We start from the raw sequence: 25,730 nt of genomic DNA, 5'->3' as shown, positions 1-25,730 counted from the left end.
TAACGTAAGGGCTAGGCCTGCAGGCCTAGATTAGGCATATCTGTTATAAGATTAAATGTCATAAAACTCACTGGCACATGTTAACAGATGATGTTTATTAAAGGAAATTCAACAATTTAACGATAAACAATCATACTTTTTCAACTCAGGCTTTAGGAATTGTTGCCTTGTGATTTGCTGTTGAGACATCCTCCAACTATAGGCTATAGGCTTATATGGCCTTCATACATATGAAATTAGTGAAATGACTCAGGCCTATGGTGAGATCCAGGAACATGGCCAAAAATACACCAAAGAAACCAAATAAACCTACATAAAGAGGAATAAATAAACAAACAAACAAACAAAAACATTCAGCAGCCAACTATACATCACATGGGCACATCACCCACCTGGGCACATCACCCACCTGTTTGGTTTATTATTAAACCATTTGCTCATCCTAAAATAACATAAACCAAGAGAGTAAAATGTCTCTCTTTATACATAGGCCTATTTGATACATTTGTAAACGTGTAAGCCTAGTATAAAATCTGTACTGCAAGTGATGTACACCAAGCACATGGCCTAATGTAAGAGAAAACAATGTCCATAAGTTAAAAAAAGAATGAGATTTTAGTTATTTATTAAAATCAGTTCCTAGGAAAAATGGCAAAAACAAAACCAAAGACTACAAAACCTCCATAAATAAAAAGGCAATTGACTGAGGTATCGTATTGCATTCTGTAACACCCTTCAGGGTTCATCATTCTACATAACATTTGCATCAACATCTGGTTGTGTGGGAGAAGCATATTGTGTTTTATTTACACTGTCACTCCTTGCCACGTTTCTCACTATCTAACTACACAACTGCATTAAAGTGTCTAAAACTTCTTAAGCATTCTCCCTCACAGCTAACACACCACAATAAATAGAATGGTGTGCGTGTGCCTCTGTAATGGTGAAAAGGAAGGGGAGAATTGAAAAGAGTGGGGGAGTGGAGAGCAAAGAAGCAGCTTACTACGATGACAGTCTAGATATATATGGTTCAAGTTAAGGCATTTGTTCAACAGCAAGAGCAGACACAATAAGAAATGTGGAGATGGCAGGGCCATGTAGCTTAACACACAACAACATCTCTGCCTTGGATTATTCTGTTTGATAGAAATATATTCAGTTCAGTACTGTAAACATTGCACTACAGGTAATCATTATCATTTCAGGGAATATCTTGAGACCCAACAACATGAAGCCATATCTCTGTTTTATGAAGGAGGCCATTACTCAGACAAAAGTACAAGACAGTGTTGTCCTTAGAAACTTGTACGTTGACGTCACCATTCCGTGGAGGAGAGAGGAGAGGATTATGTCTTTGGATCAAAGGAGGGATGATTTCCTGGCAAGTCCAATTATCTCATCCTTCTTCCTCCTTCCCTTTGTTCTCTTTGTCCTCTTGCACACCCTCTCTCTCCTGGGAAGAGATAGCACTCTCTCTTTCACATGTCCCTGTCCTGCGACTGGCTGTGGAGCTGTCTGAGTTTTGAGACAGGATATCAGGCTCTTGTTCCGGAGGCTGCCCTGGGGTGGGGGAGGGGGTCAGGAGAGTCGATGCCAGCGATGGCTGTAAAATAATGAGAAATGAGTATACAGCAACAGTGTTTGGTGGATTATTTTATTAGAATCTACTAGTTATATTTTGGCACCTGAAGTGATACGTTGGACTTATTTGCCTTCTCTTTCAGTTTGGAAAGTGCACCTTTGAGGCCTGATTTCTCAGTCATCTCAAGAGCAGCTTTCAACAGTTTGGGCGTTTCAGCTCGCGGAGGGATGACCTGGGCTTTCTCTTTTATTTCTTCCTTCTTTGCATCAGGCTTTTTGTCTTTGGCCAGCATCTTCCTGTGATTAACAGCGCAGTATCCAATTATTCCCACATTCCAGGACAAGCTCAAACACACATAGATTAATTATTAAAAGGTTCATCATTGCACAGTATTGCATATGAATCTCTCAGACTGGTGTATCAGACCTGTTGTAACTTGTGAATCACTTACTTGGCTTTTCTACGAAGCAACTTCTGAGATTCAGGGTAATGCACCAGAATCTCATTAAGGTCCTTTTTGTCCAAAATGAAGAGATTAGCGAAACCATGAGCAACGACATTAGCTGTACGCCGGTTCCCTCCACTTATTGCCAGTAAACTAGATGGGAAAAAACATTTCCAAAACAATGGGGAAAAGTATGAAGAAATGAACACTACAACCAATACCCACCCTATGGACTGTGAATGAGCTTAGAGCACATGCTCCTCCTAATGCACATATTCACCTGATCTCCCCAAACACAGAGCCTGCTTTCAGAGTGACAAAGACTGTCTTCCCATCTGGACCACCAACAACCTGCACCTCCCCAGCTTTGATGATGTACATCTCTCGACCCACTTCTCCCTAACAGGGGCAGGTAAGAGATACGTAACATAGCATATAATAGACAACTACCAGAATTTCAGCATCTGACCTGAGATGTCATCACCTTTTTACACACATAGTCCCCTGGCAAGTAGACAACAGATCTGAGGCTCTTCAGCATGTCAAAGATCATCTGGCGGTCACAACCCTGAACACAACAACAACAAAAACATGCACATCATCAGTGGGAGGTAGGAGTAAAAACCAGTCCCATGTAAGGTTGATACAGCAGTACTAAATAGTGTGATAATAATTAGTCTCACCTGGAAAAGAGCAACTTTACTGACAATGGAATAGTTGACATCCACAGCGATGTCCAGTCTCATCTTGTCAGGTAACTGGACTAGTAGCTCTTGTTCATCTGAATGGACGTCAGAGAAAAAGAGTTGAAACCGTTTGAATTATGCCATCTGTAGTGGATAACTAGAGCCACATAAATCACCAAGCCTTACCGAGCATGCCTTGAGACTGCCACGTGTACTCATACCAGGTCTTTACACGGTTCTGGACCTCTTTGGGTATACGGTACGCACCCATGTATTTCACTGTGTTGTCCATGCAGGATCTGTAGTAGGTTTTCCCTGCTGTCGCTGCCCCCACCACATCCCTCATCTAATGGCACAACAGCAAACAAAGACATTCTCACACACCATCTCACTTATTAAAGACCAACATAATAGGCATCACTAGATTTTTGTGATCTAGCTGTGATCAATAAAATAATAATTCGTTTATAGAGGTGAACATTTTTGGATGTGATCAAGCTATCTAAATATGTAATGCATTTTCTCAATCAAGTAAATATAACAATTGACACACCTGCCCAATCATGATGGAGAACACAAAAACCCCAACAAAGTAATTGATGAGCTGAAACACAATCTCAAAAAGATTTGTGGGGTCTGGCAGTCCACCAATAGTGATCAGAGTCTTCACTGCAAAGTAGTAGCAGCGAATGTAGCTGAAATATACAAAGGATGCCAACATTGTCAAAACATGTGATGACAGATACCTTATACTGCCATTAGTGACTATGACCAGGGATGTAGTGGAGGCTAAACGCAAGTAAACACAGTTTATCCACCTCTGAAATGTCAGAAATAGAGTTAATCCACCTCTTATTAGAGTTTATCCACCTCTCAAACAAGTTTATCCACCAATTGCAACATTCAAAAATCACACTGTATTGTCCACATTCACAATATGTACACTCATCAACACTCTAAGAACCGTTTAATACCACTGGTATTGTTATAAACATTGGACAATAACCTCCACCATCATCAAACATGTTCTGAATGCCTTTTTTAAAAATCCAATACCGCATGGCGCAGTCCACCTCACCGAGATCACAGCATTCAGAGTTTACCCACCTCTTATTTTAGCACTACACCCCTGACTATAACTCTACGTACTATTTGTATTACAGTGTTATGTTTCTATTATCAGTAATTGTTATACCACAATGGTGTGTTTTACATAGTGTGGATAGCATCAAACATCATGGCAGTCAGTCAGTTGTTGGTGGTAATGGTCAATAAGACACTGTTACTGGACATTAACTGTCATGATTACTTTTGACCTGTTAGTTTGAGCACAGTTTCGTCAAAATGTCACATGATGTAATTTTTGCTTATGAAGGTTTACACACCTGTTTCCCTTCCCATCATACACCCACTGGGTGGAGCCGAGGCCCTCGTAAGCAGAGCCCCAGTAGAACAGGCAGGCGTTGCAGTGCAACGAGTACAGCAAATATGTAGTGGTGCGGATGACTCTAAAAAGACACATTCCCAAATGCACATCTCTCTCAAGGTCTTCATGACTGAAATGTTTACTTTTACTTTAGCTAATGAATTTATTTTAGTATGATGGTAGTGATAGTTAAGAAACAAATTACCACAAACATGTCAGAATAAAATGTATACACACAAAAAGAGACCAGTCTAATCACCCACAAATATCCATGCATGTGTTTACCTACAAAACAGTACAAACACTGGATATATGATCTATATATATCACTGGATATATATCTATATCTGGATACACTGGATCTATATTCCAGAATAGTGTCTTCTATGTATACGTTTTACTGATGGCCAAACATGCCAGAATTGCAAGATTAAACTCAGTGTTTTGTGACTGTGACTGTGTTTACCTGTAAAAGTAAGGTTTGGTCAAGATAGCCTCTAGACGTTCGTTGAACTCAAAGAAAGACATGATCTGGAGAGAAAAGGTGGAGAGGTGGTGTGAGGGGTCACCTACATTCTGGAGTATATAGTACTCAGGTATATGTAGTATATATAGTATAAAGGTGAATCTGGTTATTTTCCTTAACGTTGGTTAATAAAATGTGTGACTTGCCTTCAGTAGTCGGGGGAAACGTAACAGAGGATTGATACCAGTTTTGAAGTAGAATAACTCAAGGGGCAGGAGGCTAATGACATCCATCTGTAACAGAGAGTATTAGAGTAGATGAGTATGATATTACATACTACTAATTATAGTTCTTACATGAATTACTAATTATTACATGAATTATTAAAGTTACTTAAGTTAAGTTTCATCAAATTGCAAGTGTGCCTCAGAAGCAGAGAATAATAGCTTGGCATGGTGTAAGAGTTTTTACCTTGAACCGATAGGTTTTCATGTAGTTCTTCCGCATCTCTGTTTTATCACACTACAGAAAAAAGAGGAGATAGCTTGTGTGCCCATACTGATTATGTACTGTATGCTGCATCATATAATCGGCCCACATTCTCTCTATGGTAGTACATCTGCTTTCATTCTGTATTATTACACCATAAAACTTCTCTCTTACCACTATGTCTCCGCCACGTATAAACTGTAGCCGGGGTTGAAAGACTAAGATGTCCAGGATGTAGATGGTGTCACACAGGTAGTCTGTTACCAACCACAGGTAGATGTTATCTGGCGTCTGGTAGGGGAAAGCCCAGCGGACCGGGATCAGCCACATATTCCAGTTCCACGCCAAAGTCACAAAGAGCAGCCACAGGACGTATACCAGATCTATGGAAAGAAAACACGGTACAACAGTTAGCCAGCTAGATACCAATTATCACCCTCATCCTCAGTAGGGGGCAGAGAGGTAGTGGTGACTGTAAAAAAAGTTTCTTTACTGACAAATAGTAGAGGTAAGGGTCTACAATCATCTGAATGTTTAGTAAATAATAAACGGCATTCATTTGAATTTAATATGGCTTATTTGTTCTAAAGTTCACTTAATTGTACTGATTAACTAACTTAATGTTAGTTAATGAACTTCCTGTTAGTTAATATGTATATCAAGGGAGCGCTTGGCAGAGCAAGAAAAGTTGAAGGAGACAGTCTAGCCAACCCTGCTGAGGAGCCCACTCACTCGTGAAGGGGTCGATGCTGATTGGGAATCGGTACTGCAGCAGTCTTGTGCAGCAAGATGCCAGCCTCCCTTTGCAGCAAGGCTGAGCGGTCTCCTGCTCCTCCTGCTCCTCCTGTGGTGGTGGGGGTGGAGGTGCCTCGTCCTTCTTCTCTGGAGGAGCCGCAGCAGCAGCTTTGGCAGGGGCTGGAGACAGACACAGAGCCCTGAGCATCAGACTGTAGGCCACGACAGAGGCTAAAAATCAGTGGTGCAGAACATATGTGGGAATTTGTCTGAAATTATTGACACAATTTCAGTTGGTTCGTTCAGATTTTTTTGCTCAAAGGGAACAAGAGAGATGCTGCTGGAGTTACGGAATCATGCTCCTCATAGTTTGTGTTGGCCTCTTCTGTTGTCATACTCACACGCAGGAGGTGTATCTTCATCCGAGTCATCCGGGTCAATGAGCTTCTCCTTAGCACGCTCTGTTCTCTCTTTGAACAGCTTCACCAGCTCCTGCAAACGCTCATTAACCACAGTGCTGGTCTGGCTGGCAGAGGAGGCTGGTCGCTCTTTTAACCTGAGGGCAAACAAAGCAGGAGGCTCATGCATACATTGGCCTGGTGTTTACAACTGCATCTGCATAGCGTGCATATAGGCTTTGAAATGGCCCTTTAGAAGTCTTGTTTTTGCCTGAGTAAAACCATGTGAAATGGTAGAAAGTGCCATTCACTAACCCTTCGTCCACACTGAGCAGGCTGCTCTGACTGGGCCATGCATGGACAGCTGTCTCTCTCTTGTCTTCATCCTCATTGTCTTGAGAGTAGAGCTTTTTTCTGAATAGATTGAGAGCAGTGTTTCAGCACATTATCTTATACACAAGTCAGGCTAGTGATGTTATGGGTGTTCATTTTGCCAGGACAGATGCAAAAGATTTATGATTTGAACTGTTTGATGAACAACAAACAACAAAAATGTGCAGACAGCCAGTCATGCAGAACAGGGGGAGGGGAAAGGTTCTTGGTATTTGCTGTCTGTGACTTTCCTAAGCCATACAGTTGAACATTAAGATCAAAGTATGGAAATACAGTTTTGACTTTGCCAATAGTAGGCCAAAGTGAAATCAGTAACCTACCTGTGGCTGATGATGTAACATGATGATGACATCATGACCATTTAGTTTGCTATTAGCAATCACCAAAATAATTTTAGGCATACAGGCCTTTTCCATACTTCATATTAAGTGTTTTATAGGAAACATTTGAACCCTGAATAAGCTGTGTCCAAATGGGAAGGTTTCAGTGGGAAAGATTAAAATGGTGATCTCCGCCTCAATTGCAGCCTTGAGCCCACTCACCCATCCTCCATATTCTCCCCCTTACACTTTCAGCTAGCTCTTCCATCCCAGGGAGACAGTACAAACACACTGAAACTGATGAAGCTTTATGAGAAGCAGATTTCGACATAATGGGGAAATGACTGGCTGATGAATTCTGACCAACAGGAAAAGGTCTTACATTTTATTCCAGATATTGTGCTGCTTCCTCTCTCTGCCCAACACAGTGCACCACCATAGTAAAGTGTGGTTGCATTTATGTGTATGCAATGTTGGTCATGTGAGTTTTTGTTAGATGAAGAGAAAGAAGGAAAAAATAATCAGAAAAAGCAGTCATGCGACTAAAAAGATCTGTTAAGCAAAATAAAAGTAAAACTATCAAAGTATAAAACTAAATTGATGTGCAGTGGGGAAAACAAGTTTTACTGATCAAGTGAATAGTGAAATAATATTTCAGAGCCACAAGCAATAAAATCATATGATGTTGCATGGACAAACAAGCACAGTTTCCATAACATTTTAGCATTGCAAGCAGCAAGCTGCTCCGCGACTGTGACTCCTCTGTCTTCTAGGTGTTTAAATGACTTGCAGAAAAGGATTTCATTTAAGACTGAAGTTGTGATTAATGCATTAACTGTATAGTTTAATGGTTTAACGTTTAATTTGAATACTCTGCATTTGATTGTATTGTATGTAATTAAAGCTTACCTTGAGTGGTTAGTTTTGGAGGGTCCAGGCACTGTAAGAGTTTTCAGGTTTGGGCCCTGGTGGTTGACCACTCGGGGCATGCTGTGAGATCGGTTGGCCAGCACTCCTTCTGAATCTACATCTTCAACATTGACAGCAGGGTGCAAACTAAGCCTAGAACTCTCTAGGGTAAAACGAGAGGAGCAATCTGTTACTTACTCTGGCGTGGGATACCTACACACATTTCTGAACCAAATGTGAATGACTCAACAGCTGTAAAACAATGCAGGGCAGCACCGTAGTGAACATTTAAGTCACCTGAGTGGTGTGCTGAGGTAAGGTCATCCTCAATATGGAAGGCAGGGTTGGACACTCCGGATAGCTGCCTAGGGAGGGCAATAGGGGGTAGCCGATGGTAGGAGGGGACGTTGGGCAACTCAAGGGCACTACTGGGGGACGAGGGGGAGGTGGTGCGTGGGTGGTGGAGGGGGGACTGGCGGACAAGCCTGTCCAGCTCCACATCTCGCGTCTGCTGCTGCTGTTGTTTAGGCATCCTACTGGGGCTTAAGGCTGTTCAGGCGGTTGGCCACATTCGAGTAGTATTGTTGGGCACGCTGTGACAAGGAGGAGGCCTGTGCCGGCAGACTGGACAGCGTCTGGGACAGGCTGGAGAGTTGCTGGGATATGTTGGTCAGCTGTGGCGGCAGAGTGGGAATCTGCTGTGGTAAAGTAGATATCTGCTGAGGCAGGTTGGAGACCCGTTGGGTCAGCTGAGTGACCCGTTGAGTGACCCGTTGAGTGGCCTGAGAGACCTGCTGGGAGCACTGCTGGGGCAGCTGCTGGAGCTGGGAGACCTGATGGGACAGATTGTGGGGCAGCTCGGAGAGCTCCTGCGAGAGCTGCTGGGCGCCAGGACACTGCTTGGTCAGCTGTTGCTGCAGCTCCGCCACAGAGCAGGGGATGTGAGGCAGCGTCGGAGGAGTGATGTTGTTCTCCTGCATCAGCTGCTCCACTCTGCTGAGACACTGCGCTCCATAAGGGACGTGCACCAGAAAGCTCCTCAGTGTGTCACAGAACACGGACACTGAAAGAAGAGCATGCGGAGTCAAGAGGCCATCATGTGAAGGTCATCTGAGCCCTCCAAACACACTAGAGAGGCAGTCACACTGCAGCAGAACACATCACTTAGCACAGCACCATTTTAAAGAATGTGTGACATTACAGCATTTAATCAATTAACCTTGTTATTAGAAAATCAAAGTCAAAGTGTCAAAGTCATCATTGCATTTGACTCTCTGAACCCTGTGGCAGAGCCTGTAATGACATGTAAGGAATAAGTCCTCACCACCAGCTTCCTCCTCCCCCACAGGTGCGTCCTCCTGCACACAAACACACATTACAAACACATATTACAAACACACATTATAAACACATATTACAAACACACATTACAAACACACATTACAAACACACATTATAAACACACATTATAAACACATATTACAAACACACATTATAAACACATATTACAAACACACATAACAAACACACATTATAAACACATATTACAAACACACATTACAAACACACATTATAAACACATATTACAAACACACATTACAAACACACATTATAAACACATATTACAAACACATATTACAAACACACATTACAAACACATATTACAAACACACATTACAAACACACATTATAAACACAAACACACATTACAAACACACATTATAAACACATATTACAAACACACATTACAAAGATCAGCAGGATCAGTATGTCATAGCAGCTGATAGGATCTTTACATAGACTAGGACCACAAAATCGGTATCTGAATAAAAAGTAGATATCTTATTTAAAAAAATTCACAGGCTAAAACTACTTCCTGGAAACACAAGGACGGTGAGTAGAAAAGAACCATTATGGCAGTGAGATGCACTTGCGCTGAGTTGGGCTGTATCTGTCAGGCTGCAGTGTGTCCTACCTGAGTGATGGTCTGAGGAGAGGAGGTGGCCGCTGCTGCCTGTGGCTGCTCTGTTACTGGACCGGACTCTGGTGCTGCCTGTGGCTGCTCTGTTACTGGACCGGACTCTGGTGCTGCCTGTGGCTGCTCTGTTACTGGACCGGACTCTGGTGCTGCCTGTGGCTGCTCTGTTACTGGACCGGACTCTGGTGCTGCCTGCTCAGCGTTCTTCTCCTGCTCTGGGTCAGGCTCCTGCTCAGGCGATGGGGATCGGACAGGAGACGCGACTTTGACAGGTGAGGGGACTTCCTGTGTCTGAGCTGAAGGCTCCTCCTCCTCTGGTTGCTCCTCTGGCTCTAGCTCCTCCTGCTGAAGGGAGGCCTGGCCACTGCGTGATGGAACATCCTCGGCCTGCTCTACGGACTGCTTTGGTTCAGGTGGGGGTTCTATCACTTCCTCTAGCTCCTCCTCTATTTGTTGAAATTCTTCAACGTAGCACACTTCCTGGCACCTACAGGAAAAGGAATACAACCATGTCAACTTGAATATATCACCTCATAAACATGAAATCCTCATTGGATAAATGAAGAGCAACAGGAGGAGCCTGAAGGAGAACTTACAAAACTGAATTCAGAACACATACAGAAATCAGAATCAGTTATGTGAATAACATGCCCTGCAATCTTTAAAAAAGCTATGTTGTACATAACATTGTACATTATTTAAACAGGGAAGCTACATTTGATTAAAAATAGTAGATAACTAAATAACAAAATACTCACAGGATCTTACCTGCACCTTCCTTCAACAGCCAAACCAGACAAATACGACCTGAGGCACGATTAGTAACTAAGGCAACCGTCAAGAGGGAATCCGTGGTAACTATGATGGTGATGCAGTTGCTATGATGAGTAACATGTTGCCATGGCTGCAAAATTAATTAGGGGCTATGAATCTCTCATGGCGAAAAGCTCAGAGTGATTCAGGAGAGAGCTTGTGGCTTGCTACGGTTGAGTCCAAGGACACAATTCAATGATTCAGTCATGATTTTATGTTTCATCGGTTTGTTCAAACATCAGTTTGTTTGTGTGCTCCATGGCAGTTTTGGAAGTCAGGCTCATTGAACAGCCTGGGCAACATTACAAAGATTCCCTTTTAAAGTGCTTTAAATTCATGATGGTTATTTGAAGACATCCTAACCCCCCACCCCAAGCTCTGTGTTCACTCGGACTACAGACCAACTATGAGTAATCAGTGGTGAGTGGTTCAGTCCTGTTTTTAAAATTCAGTTATTAAAACAATTACTGTTCCAGTCCAGTGAAATAGCAGCAGAGTGGAACACAATGACAACCTGCCATTAAAGCTACAGACGTTTGGCATGGGCTCAGAAAGCCAGAAAAAGCTCATGGATTGATTTGTCATGACATCTCTTTAAAGAACATGATTGGATGCCTCTCCCTTGATTACCTGGGAACTGTATTCTGTAGCTTTAATGGTCATTTGAAACACACACCGAATGGAACAATTACAAGCAGTAAAATACTAGTGATACATTCATCATGAAAGATGAATGGAAATTTAAAAAATAAATAAATAATGGAATCATTACACAGCTAGTGAAATTAGGGTCACCCATATTAAAGATTATTTAAATTACACCATATTGTAAATATAAAATAAAAGATGCTTGATTGACTGCAAAATGTATTCAAAGCATCCAAATGATATACTTGCTTATGTTTGAGAACAACCCTGGATCTCTTTAATATGGGCAGCTAACCAACCAGTTGCACAGACATGGATTCTTACTCTGTGATAACATTTTCTGTGAACTGCACCTCACTCTCCTCCTGGTGCAGCACCTGTAACCTGTGCAGAGCGTGACATGAGGGACATGAGGGAAGGGGTTAGGCAAGGCCAGGAGAGCCCCGTAGTCCATGTGCTGCTGTACTATTTTTCTAAAAGAATCCTAATACTTAACGTTATCAGCATTTCCTGAGCCTATGCCTAATTCAGGAGCCCCGACTAGCCTTAATCTCAACATTGTAAAAGTAAAGCTCTTACAGTAAGAGATTGTAGAGGAGGACTATTCATCATGGAGAGAGTATCATATGAGAAGAGTGCACTCGTATGATAAAACTTGTGTCAGTTTCACGTGGAGTCTTACTCTGTTATTAGACTCTGTGAGGTTGCCCCCTCACTCTCCTCCAGCTGCAGCACCTGTAACCTGTGCAGAGCGTGACAGGGACACGGCCAATATAATCAGAAGCTCACCTTGACATCTGAGACTTTGATCTGCATCTAAATGTCTAGCAATGCATACTGCCCTGGTCTGTCTCTTAGCCAACTCAACAATGCTGTACAGTTGAAATCATTTTACAGATAGTTTACCTTCATTAAGATTTGTGAATATTGCCTTGGGTTAAAGGGCAATCAATTTAATACATTTTAGAATGTCCATAACATCAATTAAGTTTTTGCTCATCATTACTGATGCCTCCCAACTTCAAGAGCAGAACAGAGCTACTGTATCAGGGCTGTAGTACTCAAGTCTGGTCTTGGACTCGAGATGTTTCTTTTTATGGTGTTGGACCTGTCTTAGACTCGCTGGTATTTGGACTTGGACTTGTCTTGGTCTCGGGCCATTGTGTCTCGCCAAATGTTCTAGTTGGTCGCGACCAGCGGGCTAAAAAAAATATTTACTTTTTATTCTAAATGATCTCCTCCTTAAAAAACAAAATCATTGATTAAGTGACCAGTGAGCAGTTCAATGTTTAATCTGTTCAAAATCCATCTATAATGGATGGGAATTGACATTGACCACCTATTAGCCAATCAAATGCCTTCCAAAACTCAGCTTTTAAGTGAAAATGCTATCAGTATGACCTAATAGTGTAAAACGAAGCAGATAAACAATGTTTCTAGCATCACAGAAAAATTGTACATCGATAAGTAAGTGGTGTAAAGAATTCTTTTTTTTTCTCGGTCTCCACTTTGTCTCCATCATTTTGGACTCGGCCTTGACTTTGACTTGAATTACTTTGTACTGGGTCTTGTCTTAGATTCAAACCTCTTTTGACTCATCCTGACTTGGTCTCGATTAGTCCTGGTCTTGGATTTGTCTTGGACTCCAGGTTGTACTCGCGGTCTTGACTACAGCTCTGGTATGTACACAATAGCACTAGATATTCTGAACAGGGAGAGTATCATATGAGAAGAGTGCACTCGTATGATAAAACTTGTGTCAGTTTCACGTGGAGTCTTACTCTGTTATTAGACTCTGTGAGGTTGCCCCCTCACTCTCCTCCAGCTGCAGCACCTGTAACCTGTGCAGAGCGTGACAGGGACACGGCAAATATAATCAGCAGCTCACCTTGACATCTGAGACTTTGATCTGCATCTAAATGTCTAGCAATGCATACTCAGGAGCAGAACAGAGCTACTGTACTGTATGTACCAGGGCTGTAGTACTCAAGTCTGTGGTCTTGGACTTGAGATGTTTCTTTTTATGGTCTTGGACTTGTCTTAGACTCGCTGGCATTTGGACTTGGACTTGTCTTAGACTCGCTGGTATTTGGACTTGGACTTGTCTCTGTCTCGGGCCATTGTGTCTCGCCAAATATTCTAGTTGGTCTTGACCGAGTCCAACGGGCTAAATAAAATATTTACTTTTTATTGTAAATTATCTCCTCCTTTAAAAACAAAATCATTGATTAAGTGACCAGTGAGCAGTTCAATGTTTAATCTGTTCAAAATCCATCTATAATGGATGGATGGGAATTGACATTGGCCACATATTAGCCAATCAAATGCCTTCCAAAACTCAGCTTTTAAGTGAAAATGCTATCAGTATGTAGCCTGGTAAACCAGACCCTGGAATCTTTCAGATTAAGGGTCTGGCCACGAGTAATGAAAATGGCCCAATTCGAGGGGCGGCACCAAGCATGCATTTGAAACTCTCACTGCACGCAGTTGGATAACGCCACGACCAATCACAACAATTCATCAGTGTCAGTCATCAGTGTAGCTCGCCTTTGTCCCGCCTACACCGATTTGATTGGTCCCTCTCGCTCGAGAGATAGAAGAAATTTGGATCATTGCTCGTGGCCAGAGTATCTTGCGGGCACAATTCAAATTGTGCTCTCGCGAGAACTCTGGATTTCCAGGGTAATCAGTATGACCTAATAGTGTAAAACGAAGCAGATAAACAATGTTTCTAGCATCACAGAAAAATTGTACATCGATAAGTAAGTGGTGTAAAGAATTCTTTTTTTTTCTTCTCGGTCTCCACTTTGCTTCCATCATTTTGGACTCGGCCTTGACTTTGACTTGAATTACTTTGTACTGTTTCTTGTCTTAGATTCAAACCTCTTTTGACTCATCCTGACTTGGTCTCGATTAGTCCTGGTCTTGGACTTGTCTTGGACTCGAGGTTGTACTCGTGGTCTTGACTACAGCTCTGGTATGTACACAATAGCACTAGATATTCTGAACAGGGAGAGTATCATATGAGAAGAGTGCACTCGTATGATAAAACTTGTGTCAGTTTCACGTGGAGTCTTACTCTGTTATTAGACTCTGTGAGGTTGCCCCCTCACTCTCCTCCAGCTGCAGCACCTGTAACCTGTGCAGAGCGTGACAGGGACACGGCAAATATAATCAGCAGCACACCTTGACATCTGAGACTTTGATCTGCATCTAAATGTCTAGCAATGCATACTCAGGAGCAGAACAGAGCTACTGTACTGTATGTACCAGGGCTGTAGTACTCAAGTCTGTGGTCTTGGACTCGAGATGTTTCTTTTTATGGTCTTGGACTTGTCTTAGACTCGCTGGCATTTGGACTTGGACTTGTCTTAGACTCGCTGGTATTTGGACTTGGACTTGTCTCTGTCTCGGGCCATTGTGTCTCGCCAAATATTCTAGTTGGTCTTGACCGAGTCCAACGGGCTAAATAAAATATTTACTTTTTATTCTAAATGATCTCCTCCTTTAAAAACAAAATCATTGATTAAGTGACCAGTGAGCAGTTCAATGTTTAATCTGTTCAAAATCCATCTATAATGGATGGGAATTGACATTGGCCACCTATTAGCCAATCAAATGCCTTCCAAAACTCAGCTTTTAAGTGAAAATGCTATATCAGTTGGCCTTGACTTTGACTTGAATGACTTTGTACTGGGTCTTGTCTTAGATTCAAACCTCTTTTGACTCATCCTGACTTGGTCTCGACTAGTCCTGGTCTTGGATTTGTCTTGGACTCCAGGTTGTACTCGCGGTCTTGACTACAGCTCTGGTATGTACACAATAGCACTAGATATTCTGAACAGGGAGAGTATCATATGAGAAGAGTGCACTCGTATGATAAAACTTGTGTCAGTTTCACGTGGAGTCTTACTCTGTTATTAGACTCTGTGAGGTTGCCCCCTCACTCTCCTCCAGCTGCAGCACCTGTAACCTGTGCAGAGCGTGACAGGGACACGGCAAATATAATCAGCAGCTCACCTTGACATCTGAGACTTTGATCTGCATCTAAATGTCTAGCAATGCATACTCAGGAGCAGAACAGAGCTACTGTACTGTATGTACCAGGGCTGTAGTACTCAAGTCTGTGGTCTTGGACTTGAGATGTTTCTTTTTATGGTCTTGGACTTGTCTTAGACTCGCTGGCATTTGGACTTGGACTTGTCTTAGACTCGCTGGTATTTGGACTTGGACTTGTCTCTGTCTCGGGCCATTGTGTCTCGCCAAATATTCTAGTTGGTCTTGACCGAGTCCAACGGGCTAAATAAAATATTTACTTTTTATTGTAAATTATCTCCTCCTTTAAAAACAAAATCATTGATTAAGTGACCAGTGAGCAGTTCAATGTTTAATCTGTTCAAAATCCATCTATAATGGATGGGAATTGACATTGGCCACATATTAGCCAATCAAATGCCTTCCAAAACTCAGCTTTTAAGTGAAAATGCTATCAGTATGTAGCCTGGTAAACCAGACCCTGGAATCTTTCAGATTAAGGGTCTGGCCACGAGTAATGAAAATGGCCCAATTCGAGGGGCGGCACCAAGCATGCATTTGAAACTCTCACTGCACGCAGTTGGATAACGCCACGACCAATCACAACAATTCATCAGTGTCAGTCATCAGTGTAGCTCGCCTTTGTCCCGCCTACACCGATTTGATTGGTCCCTCTCGCTCGAGAGATAGAAGAAATTTGGATCATTGCTCGTGGCCAGAGTATCTTGCGGGCACAATTCAAATTGTGCTCTCGCGAGAACTCTGGATTTCCAGGGTAATCAGTATGACCTAATAGTGTAAAACGAAGCAGATAAACAATGTTTCTAGCATCACAGAAAAATTGTACATCGATAAGTAAGTGGTGTAAAGAATTCTTTTTTTTTCTTCTCGGTCTCCACTTTGCTTCCATCATTTTGGACTCGGCCTTGACTTTGACTTGAATTACTTTGTACTGTTTCTTGTCTTAGATTCAAACCTCTTTTGACTCATCCTGACTTGGTCTCGATTAGTCCTGGTCTTGGATTTGTCTTGGACTCGAGGTTGTACTCGTGGTCTTGACTACAGCTCTGGTATGTACACAATAGCACTAGATATTCTGAACAGGGAGAGTATCATATGAGAAGAGTGCACTCGTATGATAAAACTTGTGTCAGTTTCACGTGGAGTCTTACTCTGTTATTAAACTCTGTGAGGTTGCCCCCTCACTCTCCTCCAGCTGCAGCACCTGTAACCTGTGCAGAGCGTGACAGGGACACGGCAAATATAATCAGCAGCTCACCTTGACATCTGAGACTTTGATCTGCATCTAAATGTCTAGCAATGCATACTGCCCTGGTCTGTCTCTTTGCCAACTCAACAATGCTGTACAGTTGAAATCATTTTACAGATAGTTTACCTTCATTAAGATTTGTGAATATTGCCTCGGGTTAAAGGGCAATCAATTTAATACATTTTAGAATGTCCATAACATCAATTAAGTTTTTGCTCATCATTACTGATGCCTCCAAACTTCAGGAGCAGAACAGAGCTACTGTATCAGGGCTGTAGTACTCAAGTCTGGTCTTGGACTCGAGATGTTTCTTTTTATGGTCTTGGACTCGAGATGTTTCTTTTTATGGTGTTGGACCTGTCTTAGACTCGCTGGTATTTGGACTTGGATTTGTCTTGGTCTCGGGCCATTGTGTCTCACCAAATATTCTAGTTGGTCTTGACCGTGTCCAGCGGGCTAAAAAAAATATTTACTTTTTATTCTAAATGATCTCCTCCTTTAAAAACAAAATCATTGATTAAGTGACCAGTGAGCAGTTCAATGTTTAATCTGTTCAAAATCCATCTATAATGGATGGGAATTGACATTGGCCACCTATTAGCCAATCAAATGCCTTCCAAAACTCAGCTTTTAAGTGAAAATGCTATATCAGTTGGCCTTGACTTTGACTTGAATGACTTTGTACTGGGTCTTGTCTTTGATTCAAACCTCTTTTGACTCATCCTGACTTGGTCTCGATTAGTCCTGGTCTTGGACTTGTCTTGGACTCGAGGTTGTACTCGTGGTCTTGACTACAGCTCTGGTATGTACACAATAGCACTAGATATTCTGAACAGGGAGAGTATCATATGAGAAGAGTGCACTCGTATGATAAAACTTGTGTCAGTTTCACGTGGAGTCTTACTCTGTTATTAGACTCTGTGAGGTTGCCCCCTCACTCTCCTCCAGCTGCAGCACCTGTAACCTGTGCAGAGCGTGACAGGGACACGGCTGAGAGACAGCAGGCAGCCCACACATCCCACAACTACATCAGACAGATGCTGCACGTCCAAAACCAAATACCTGGACAATCTGGACAGTAGTTGCTGGTTTGATTCATTCCAATCTGTGTGTGTGTGTGTGTGTGTGTGTGTGTGTGTGTGTGTGTGTGTGTGTGTATGTGTGTGTGTACGTTGTGAGCTTAGTTTGACAGGGAGATGTCGGAGAGCCCCACTTACTCTGGCTCCAGTTCTTCCTCCAGATCCTCCAGTTGGGGCTGTGTTGGCATAGCCAGTCTCATCTCTTTCTCCTCTGCTAGTTGTCTGATGGTCATCTCAGCAGCGTGACGAGCAACCTCCTCGGCCAGCCGTGTGGTCTCCAGACGCTCCAAACGCAGGCTGGGGGGACACGGAGAACATTAGTCAGGTCATGTGCTTCCTCTGCTATCCCAAACATCAGGCTGGCCTAGTTGGTTACGGGAAAAGTGTGTTTTCATTTTTAATCTAAAAAAACAATCCAATAACCATACGTTAACATATATACTGTACAGACGTACCTTACCATGTTGAAGCAAATTATGCCATTTTAGTGGGAAATATATATGCAAGACATACACAGAAGTATTGTACATGACAAGTTTTATAGACTTTTCCCATATAGATATGGTATGGTTGAATTGTATCTACCTACAGTACTATGGTGGCAGTTTGTGTTATCCACAACATACAATACAGGGCAAACCGCTATTTTTCAAAATGTGTCATTTCAAAGGTTCATATAGTTAATTGTTTTGGCAAAATTTGGCAGCTATTGTGACAAGAGAAGTCATTTATATGAATTTAATAACAATTGACTATTCATGAGCATCAGGTTTTTTGGTGTTTTAAGCCCCCAACGCTGTCTTAAAGGCAGCGCTGCCTGGAAGGCGCTAAGATAAGGCATGAGCTAAGGTTAGGGTTAGGGTTAGGTTTAGTATTAAGATTAGGTGCCTTTAAGTCGACCATGGCAGTGCTGCCTGGAAGACGACTTTGGGGGCTTAAATCACTATCGAGCAATTTCAGAATGGTTAGACCAGTGTTTTTCTTCTCTAACCGTTCCTCCATCGACATGATGGCTGCGTGCTCGGCCTCCCTCTTGATGTTCTCTACGAAGGGCGTCCATCTCCCTGTCTGCGTCTCGGCATCCTCCATCTGCACAGGCTCAGACACCTCCAGGATGCTGGACTGTCCCAGCTGCGTAGACTGGCACCCTGCTTCAGCGTGGGCAGAGTGCGCTACTCTTACTGAGTGAGTTGAGGGTACTCTGGGGGCAGGCTGGAGGGTCTCCTTCTGAGGTTGAGCCTTTGGAGCTACTTCAGGTTCTGGACGGCTCCAAGCTGTGGAGAGTCCTGCATGTCAATACTGATATTCAGATTACTAATCTAATTTTAGGAGTTCCTGGTCTCTGGACTTCAGTGGGGTGTTTGACCTTGAGACCTTTCAAAGAATGTAAGTTGCTTTGTTTCCCCCACCTCCCCATAAGGTTGTGGTAATTTTCAAATAAGAAGGTGAGTTCAGCTCTCTCTCTCTCTCTCTCTCTCTCTCTCTCTCTCTCTCTCTGCTCTCTCTCTCACTCGCTCACTCGCTCTGATGTTTGTGTATTTGGGTATAAAGTCCTTTCATATCATTAAATCTAAATCTGTCATTGTATTACAGTGTGGTTACAGTTCTGTAAGATTTAATTCTCAAAACTCCAACTGGTCTCATTAGTTCCCAAACATTTACAACCTGTTGTTAAAAGGAGTGAAGAAACACAGTGATAAACATATCCCAATCCCAACTTTTCTAAGACCTGACAGGATTGTGAATCAGAATAATTCTCTGTGTGTATTTGTTGTGGTCAGAATTCAATGAAAGCCTGTCTAGAGAGCTTTTGCCTATCACCAGATGTGAAACGGCAATGTTTGTAAAAACAGTATGGGACCAGGCCTCTGAAGAACTTCCCAGGAAAGGGGGTAGTTGTAATTAAAGGGCAATAGAAGGTGACCAGACTTGATGGCATTCCCAAAACAACTCATTACCATTTAAAGTGTAGGAGAATGAGCCCTCTGCTTTTTCTAAATCATGCCCCCTCTCTTTGTTGTCACATACTTAAGCTCAGGTCATTTCTCTGTTGAGTCAGAGAATACTGGTGAAACCCATGCTTGGGGTGACACAAACATGTACCTGTCCCCTGATAGACACTGGCCCCTCATTGAAAAGAGTAAAAGCATGGATCCTGATTTTCCATCATCCTGACTGAGTCTCCAGAGAAATATGGTAGTAAAAAATATGCTATCAGACGGCATCAAATTCAAAATTAACATATATTTTCCAAAAAAGAAAAATTCTGTTTCAGCAACTGATATGTTGTCTTTGCACTATGCTCAACTAAATACAGGGTTTAGATTATTTGCAAATAGAATTCAGTTTTTATTTATATTTTACTTATTTTTTACTTTTTACTTTACTACATTTACAACCTTTTTGGAAAATAGGGTTGTAATTCTTCAATTTTGGCATAAGCCAGTCTAATATTTTTGTTAACTTCTGCTGACTTATATTGCTTTGTATAAGACTTTGTTTGTCAGTTTAATGTCTAAAACAATCTGTCAAATATCTCAATGTACAACACAACATGACTCAGTTCATCAGTTTATTGTATACATTATACGTTATGTCAACATATCGCATGCACGACACTATGCAAATCTAGTCATTACACCCACAGCACATCCACTGCATTGTATAAGCTTGAAACAACAAAGCTTGTGCAAACTGGAGAGTTATCCTTTCAAGTGAGTTTTGTTGCTTGTGCTGGTATGGGCCTCGTTCGAGTGTGAAGGCAACAGATCAATCAGCGTAGGGGAGTCATTTGTCCCTTTACTTATATCCCAATTTGATTCTGCCCAGTATTCCAAAGAATGGGACCCAACATCACAAATAATTCAGCAATGTTGTGTCAAATATGGTCATTTAATCAAATAATGTACAAATACGCATTACTCAACAGAAACGGTGCACTCTGAGCACATTTCCAGAGCAAAATGTTGATAATATCAGAATTGTTTGTGATTTGTACCACATTCTTTGGTTGTTTTTGGCCTGTTCAGAGATCTCTTTCTTCTCACATTTACAATTGTTGAAATTATGTAGTGCAATAAACACAATACCACATAGTGTGCAACTACCAGTAGTTATTTGAGTTGAACATGTCTACAATGATGATCACTGCTGTGAAAACAACCCATTTTTACTCTAAAATTTAAAAGTTTCAAGCTGTGAAACTATATAATTACAACAGTTCTGACAGCCACTGTCACATTTCACAGTATATCAAACTCGTGAAAAAATAAATGTTTTCTCCATACAATAAAGTACATTTTAAGAACATCAGTGTCAGCTGCCTGATCGTTCCTTCGAGCTGGAACATCTTTTAACGTAATAAATGTGCAAAACTGGTATGCTGACGTAAAAGCACGATGGCCGTAACGTAAGGGATGTAAGTGTGTGTGGTTTGTACAGACAGTCCCTCAGTCTTCTTTCTCCTTTTGTTTAAGGGGCTCTCAGAACTCTCCCCCCTGAAACAGAAGGAGATGGACGGAGTTAGAGTCTGACGAACCAACACCGTGAGCGTCTTATGAGAACTACTGAGAGATGAGCGTCTCATGAGAACTACTGAGAGATGAGGCAGAAAAGCCTGCTGTAACCCTATGGGTCAATGTGTTCACGCAGTGATCTGTTTTCTACAGAGTTCTCTCTCTTTCAAATGAAATTAGACTGAAAAGAATTACAGTTATGCTGTGTGAAAGAGGAAGAAAAATTAACTTACCATTTTGCACCAGAATGTCACCATTCTCCTGGAGAAAACAAAAGAGAAAGAGAATCAGTTGGACTCGAGGATCCAGGATGAAACTCGTTAAATATTTGACTTTGCCATCACTGGCATACTCACTCCGTTCTCCTCCTTGCCTTTCAGCGCTGGCTGTGGCACTATACGGCCCAGGCCCTGCATGATCCAGCTGACCACACTACACAACAAACACATTTGGTCTCAGAACATGTCCTTCATGAGGAGCACACCCACTCACAGATACATACACACAGGCCTATGAAATCACACTCACTTGTTTTTGGATTCCTCATCATTCGCACTGGTGATGGACTCTGGAGGCGGTGAGTAAACTACGGGGACATGAAACACTTTTATGGACACTGGTCACCAACACCTGACCACACTCACAGCGAGAGCACTGACTAACACCAGTACAGCTAACACAAATAGGTCCACTCACAAAAATACCTCCATTACCTCCCCAAATAAAGCCAAGGCCTTGTGGAGTGGAGAATAGCCTGTAAGCCAGCAGGTGTGAGTCTGCCGCTGTACCTTTTTCAGAACAGGGTGTTGTCCTTCTTGAGGAAGGCTCCGAGAAGCCAGGCCGATGCTGAGGGATGGCATTCTCAACACTGTTCTTTAACCAGTCAATCACTCTATCCAGCCAAAGAGACACACACATCATGTAGACATTTGCCTTAAATATAGAGCATTGGTATAATAGTAAATACAGATTAAAGGCCTAGAGTTCAAATGTATAGGACTGAACCAAGAAGCATGAAAAAGGGAGAAATGATTGTTTGCTCACAGAACCATAGGATTGTCCTACATTCGGATGTTGGTGATACTTGTGAATAACCCATCCTTTGGATTTGAGGTGTGCTAGAATGGTGAGTTTGCTCATAAGTTTACTTACTTGGGAGGGAACTGAATTGGGATGCTGTCAACTTCAGATTCGTCATCAGAAAAAAGCTCCACAACTGGTATGTGTGGCAGTGGCTCAGCATCTAGAGAAAGCAAAGACGAGGCGTTTACAGCAAGCCATTTTACTGATAATAAGACATACACGCATGTATTAAACAGTGATTACATACCTGGAAGGTCCTTTGCCTCATAGATCTGGGGGAGTGGTGATATGCAATATGTTAGATTAAAGAACAATTAATCTGCTAGACATCATTTACTGAAGTAATTCCTAGGGCCGATTTACTGTGGATTAAGCCTCCATTCTAAATTGAGATCTCCGCTGAAATTCTCTTCTAGTCAGTTTAGTCATGTTGTTTTGTTAGTTTTATTCTGGTTGACTAAAATAGATATATATCCATCCATCCATCCAAATATATTTATTTCATTAAACGATTCCAGAAATTAATCTCTAATCTCAAACCACTAGCAAAATTTCCCAACATTGCCTCCACAATCCCAACAGGATGAACATCAGAAAGAGCAATGCATTTCCTCATCACCAGATGGTGCCATAATTTATAGGGAAAGGCAAAATATTAAATACTGAAGTCATATGATACACATCACACAGTTTTTGAACTTGTCCTGCCATGCTCCGCCTACTGGAATCCCAGAGGGTTTATGTTGTCCCCTCAACTTGTATAGCTGGCATATACATTCCATATACTGATATCATTCACCAATACATCGCAACATCATCATATTTCTTCATTATCACTGAACCTTTGAAACCTACATTATTCTTCTGAACCTTTGAGTTGAATGAAACTTATGATACACATGTATTATCCATGTGGATACAAGACCCCCACACCAGCAATTAGCTGTAGTGTGAAAATGCAGAGTGAAGTCACCAAAAGTATAAGATCAAATAATAGAAGAGGAACACAGAAACGGTACATAACTAACTTGTATGCATGTGCAATAAACATCTAATACATGTACCATATATTGTTTAAGATGTCATACTGTGTGATAGAGCTGATAAGATCATTACGAGCTCTAACCTCTGTCACATCTTCAGTTAAGTTGTCCTCCTTGTACTTGTCATCTGGCTGTGGCACGACTTTCCCCAGTCCCTGGGAGATCCAGCCAATCACCCCACCTTGTCTGCATGCAAAAAGGACATTCGTATATTTTTAGCCGTGTATTGTGGCTTATATAGCTACTCATGTTCACAGCAAAATCTCAGCCTACATTACCTTGAATCATCCTCTGGAGCAATTGACTGAGAGCCCGAGACAGACAATAAAGAAACAAGTTATTAGAGATCAAAAATGACCCATAGAGTGTGGGGCAGTCAGTGTTATTGAGTGACGAGGGAGTACCTTGGCATCAGAGGTCACCCCGGCTGGTTGGGGCAGAGCGCTGACGAAGCCATTGGACAGCCAGGTCAGCACCCCATTTTGGGCATTGCTACGAAGACAATGATTGACAAATGCAGAATGATAGTGATAGTTGTATTGTATTCTATTGTTTGTACAATTTACAGACAACTTGCAGATTTAACCAAGGACACACCTATCAAGTGAGTTTTGGTCCTCATCTTTGGGTTGCAGGGGGGTTTTCTTGGCTGTTATAACATTGAAAAGGGAATTATGTTATTATGTGAATGACAGCAATGTCGATATCTCAACAACAATACATTATAAAGACACTCATCATCAGGACTACAACAACTACTACTACTTCTACTATTACACAACTACAACAGCCTATTATTATTATGGTTATTATCATTATTGTTGTAGTTGTTATTCACTAAAATGTAGCTAATCTTATCTAATCTAATGTGCATAATTTAGCAACTAGTAAAAATGGGTTGCATTACCATCTTTCTTGTCCTGATTAAAAAAAACATGATTGAGGTCATAATCAGGATGGTATTTACACATCAGAACACAACTATTAATAAGATATAGGTCAAATGGTCAATTGATGTGGATAGGATATGGTTGTGGAAGGGTAGGTTTACCTGCTCTTCACCCAGAGACTCGGGCGGCTGTGGAACCACTTTCACCACCCAGTTGAACATCCTGAAACACGAGGGGGCAGGGGTCACCAACCCAAATACCAACACTATCCAGACACGTAAAGGCCACTCTGACATGCTGCAAACATCTGAATGGAATGGGATGCTATTGCTAATTCTTAGACTTGTTCTACAGAACAATGGCAACGTGCCTAAATAGACAAGCATGGTTGGGAAATCCACAACAACACAGACAGAAGAGACAAACATCAGCTGAAAGATCAGCTGTCAGTCCTCTCAGACAAAAGCAGGTCACTGCTTAGACTTGAGAAGAGGGGCTTTTCAAGGATTGCCCTTTAGTCCTGGGACAGCCATCTGAACACACTATAGCACAAGTACGCACCAGAGTACGTAGTCAATGTACCACTATGCCTTTTCTTTCATCAAAATAATAGCCAACAACAAACACATGGTATCTAAATCAACGGCAACATATTTATGCACAAACAATAGGCACAAGAGACAGACGACAAAGTGTATGAGCAACACCCTGCTAATCACACCTGATTTCTCTTGTACCCTCTCTCTCATCCCATCTGCCCTTTGCTCCTCTTGCCTCCATCTCTTCTACTCTCTATCTGTCTCACATGAACCTGCTGTAGCAGCCCACATGTCCAGAGAAAACAACGCAGTATTCCCAGCTCAAGGTCTTTAACTGTCAGCTTCTGTGAGACGAATCAAAACAAGACACAAGCAAATAAGACCTGTATGTGGCTTCTTCGAAATGACCCAAAACAACAATTGTGCTGAAGCCTTCAAAGGGACTGAGACATGAGGAGCAGTGCAAACAGAACATCATACCTTGTACACTACTGCACTATTTCTCAGTGTTCTTCACTGCAAATCCAAAAATATATTCAGCTCACAAGGTCATGATATATTAACTTTTAAAAACCTACTTCTACCAACATCTACAGAGCACTTTAAATCCATAATTTGTAGAAAGTTCATTGGATAAACACGATAAGTTGGAGGGGCGACATTACCTGTCATCAGCAGAGAGGTTGCATGTTGGTCGGACTAACTCAGCCCTGGGGGAGCAGCAGCGGACTGTGTGGATTAAGATGAGAGAAGACTCCACTAACAGGATTAAGACCTGAGGTACACGACTATTCATTTGAGATTAGCCAAGTAACATCCCAGCCAATACCACAGGTTCTGAGGGCCACCCAAACCTCTAAGCAAAGGCCATAGTCATCTTAGGTGGCATCTCTGTACAAAACAGCTGTTGAAATATTTCTATATAACACTTCCTATCTTTTGTTTTTGTCAGGTCACTTACAGTATATTAGTGATCTGATTAGTGCAA

The 25,730-nt window shown here is 41.9% G+C and overlaps 1 protein-coding gene across 1 annotated transcript; it reads right to left on the bottom strand.

The window, feature by feature from the left end:
- Positions 1-157: 157 nt before the first annotated feature.
- Positions 158-25,440, bottom strand: LOC121724124 (cyclic nucleotide-gated cation channel beta-1-like). The gene is made up of 41 exons (XM_042110483.1): positions 25,408-25,440; positions 25,223-25,258; positions 24,925-25,086; positions 24,365-24,425; positions 24,221-24,233; positions 23,911-23,962; positions 23,718-23,805; positions 23,592-23,617; positions 23,397-23,499; positions 22,518-22,542; positions 22,340-22,430; positions 21,976-22,079; positions 21,716-21,773; positions 21,544-21,619; positions 21,383-21,448; positions 21,112-21,201; positions 19,701-19,752; positions 18,664-18,958; positions 17,811-17,969; positions 9,825-10,314; positions 9,174-9,207; positions 8,442-8,912; positions 8,147-8,398; positions 7,850-8,012; positions 7,323-7,355; positions 6,543-6,641; positions 6,231-6,385; positions 5,827-6,009; positions 5,269-5,477; positions 5,077-5,127; positions 4,812-4,898; positions 4,606-4,670; positions 4,099-4,221; positions 3,267-3,408; positions 2,900-3,059; positions 2,711-2,808; positions 2,512-2,595; positions 2,308-2,426; positions 2,034-2,180; positions 1,686-1,878; positions 158-1,603 (listed from the first exon to the last, which is right to left on the bottom strand). Exons 3-41 carry the CDS (start codon positions 24,981-24,983, stop codon positions 1,397-1,399), a joined length of 4,983 nt encoding a protein of 1,660 aa, XP_041966417.1. The 5' UTR covers positions 24,984-25,086; positions 25,223-25,258; positions 25,408-25,440; the 3' UTR covers positions 158-1,396.
- Positions 25,441-25,730: the final 290 nt, after the last annotated feature.

Source organism: Alosa sapidissima, chromosome 11, assembly GCF_018492685.1.
Source record: "Alosa sapidissima isolate fAloSap1 chromosome 11, fAloSap1.pri, whole genome shotgun sequence".
In the NCBI taxonomy this organism is placed as follows: Eukaryota; Metazoa; Chordata; class Actinopteri; order Clupeiformes; family Clupeidae; genus Alosa; species Alosa sapidissima.
The sequence above is the reverse complement of the archived record's forward strand: the minus strand, read 5'-3'. Positions and strand labels throughout refer to the sequence as shown.

Bases quoted from the DNA above. Each gene is read 5' to 3' on its own strand.
- LOC121724124 (XM_042110483.1), bottom strand. From the start codon at position 24,983: ATGGAGGCAAGAGGAGCAAAGGGCAGATGGGATGAGAGAGAGGGTACA. The intron at 22,543-23,396 runs GTTAGAGCTCGT...CCACTCCCCCAG, and splicing joins TAACTGAAGATGTGACAGAG to ATCTATGAGGCAAAGGACCT. The intron at 10,315-17,810 runs GTAAGTGGGGCT...CTTTTCCTGTAG, and splicing joins GAGGAAGAACTGGAGCCAGA to GTGCCAGGAAGTGTGCTACG.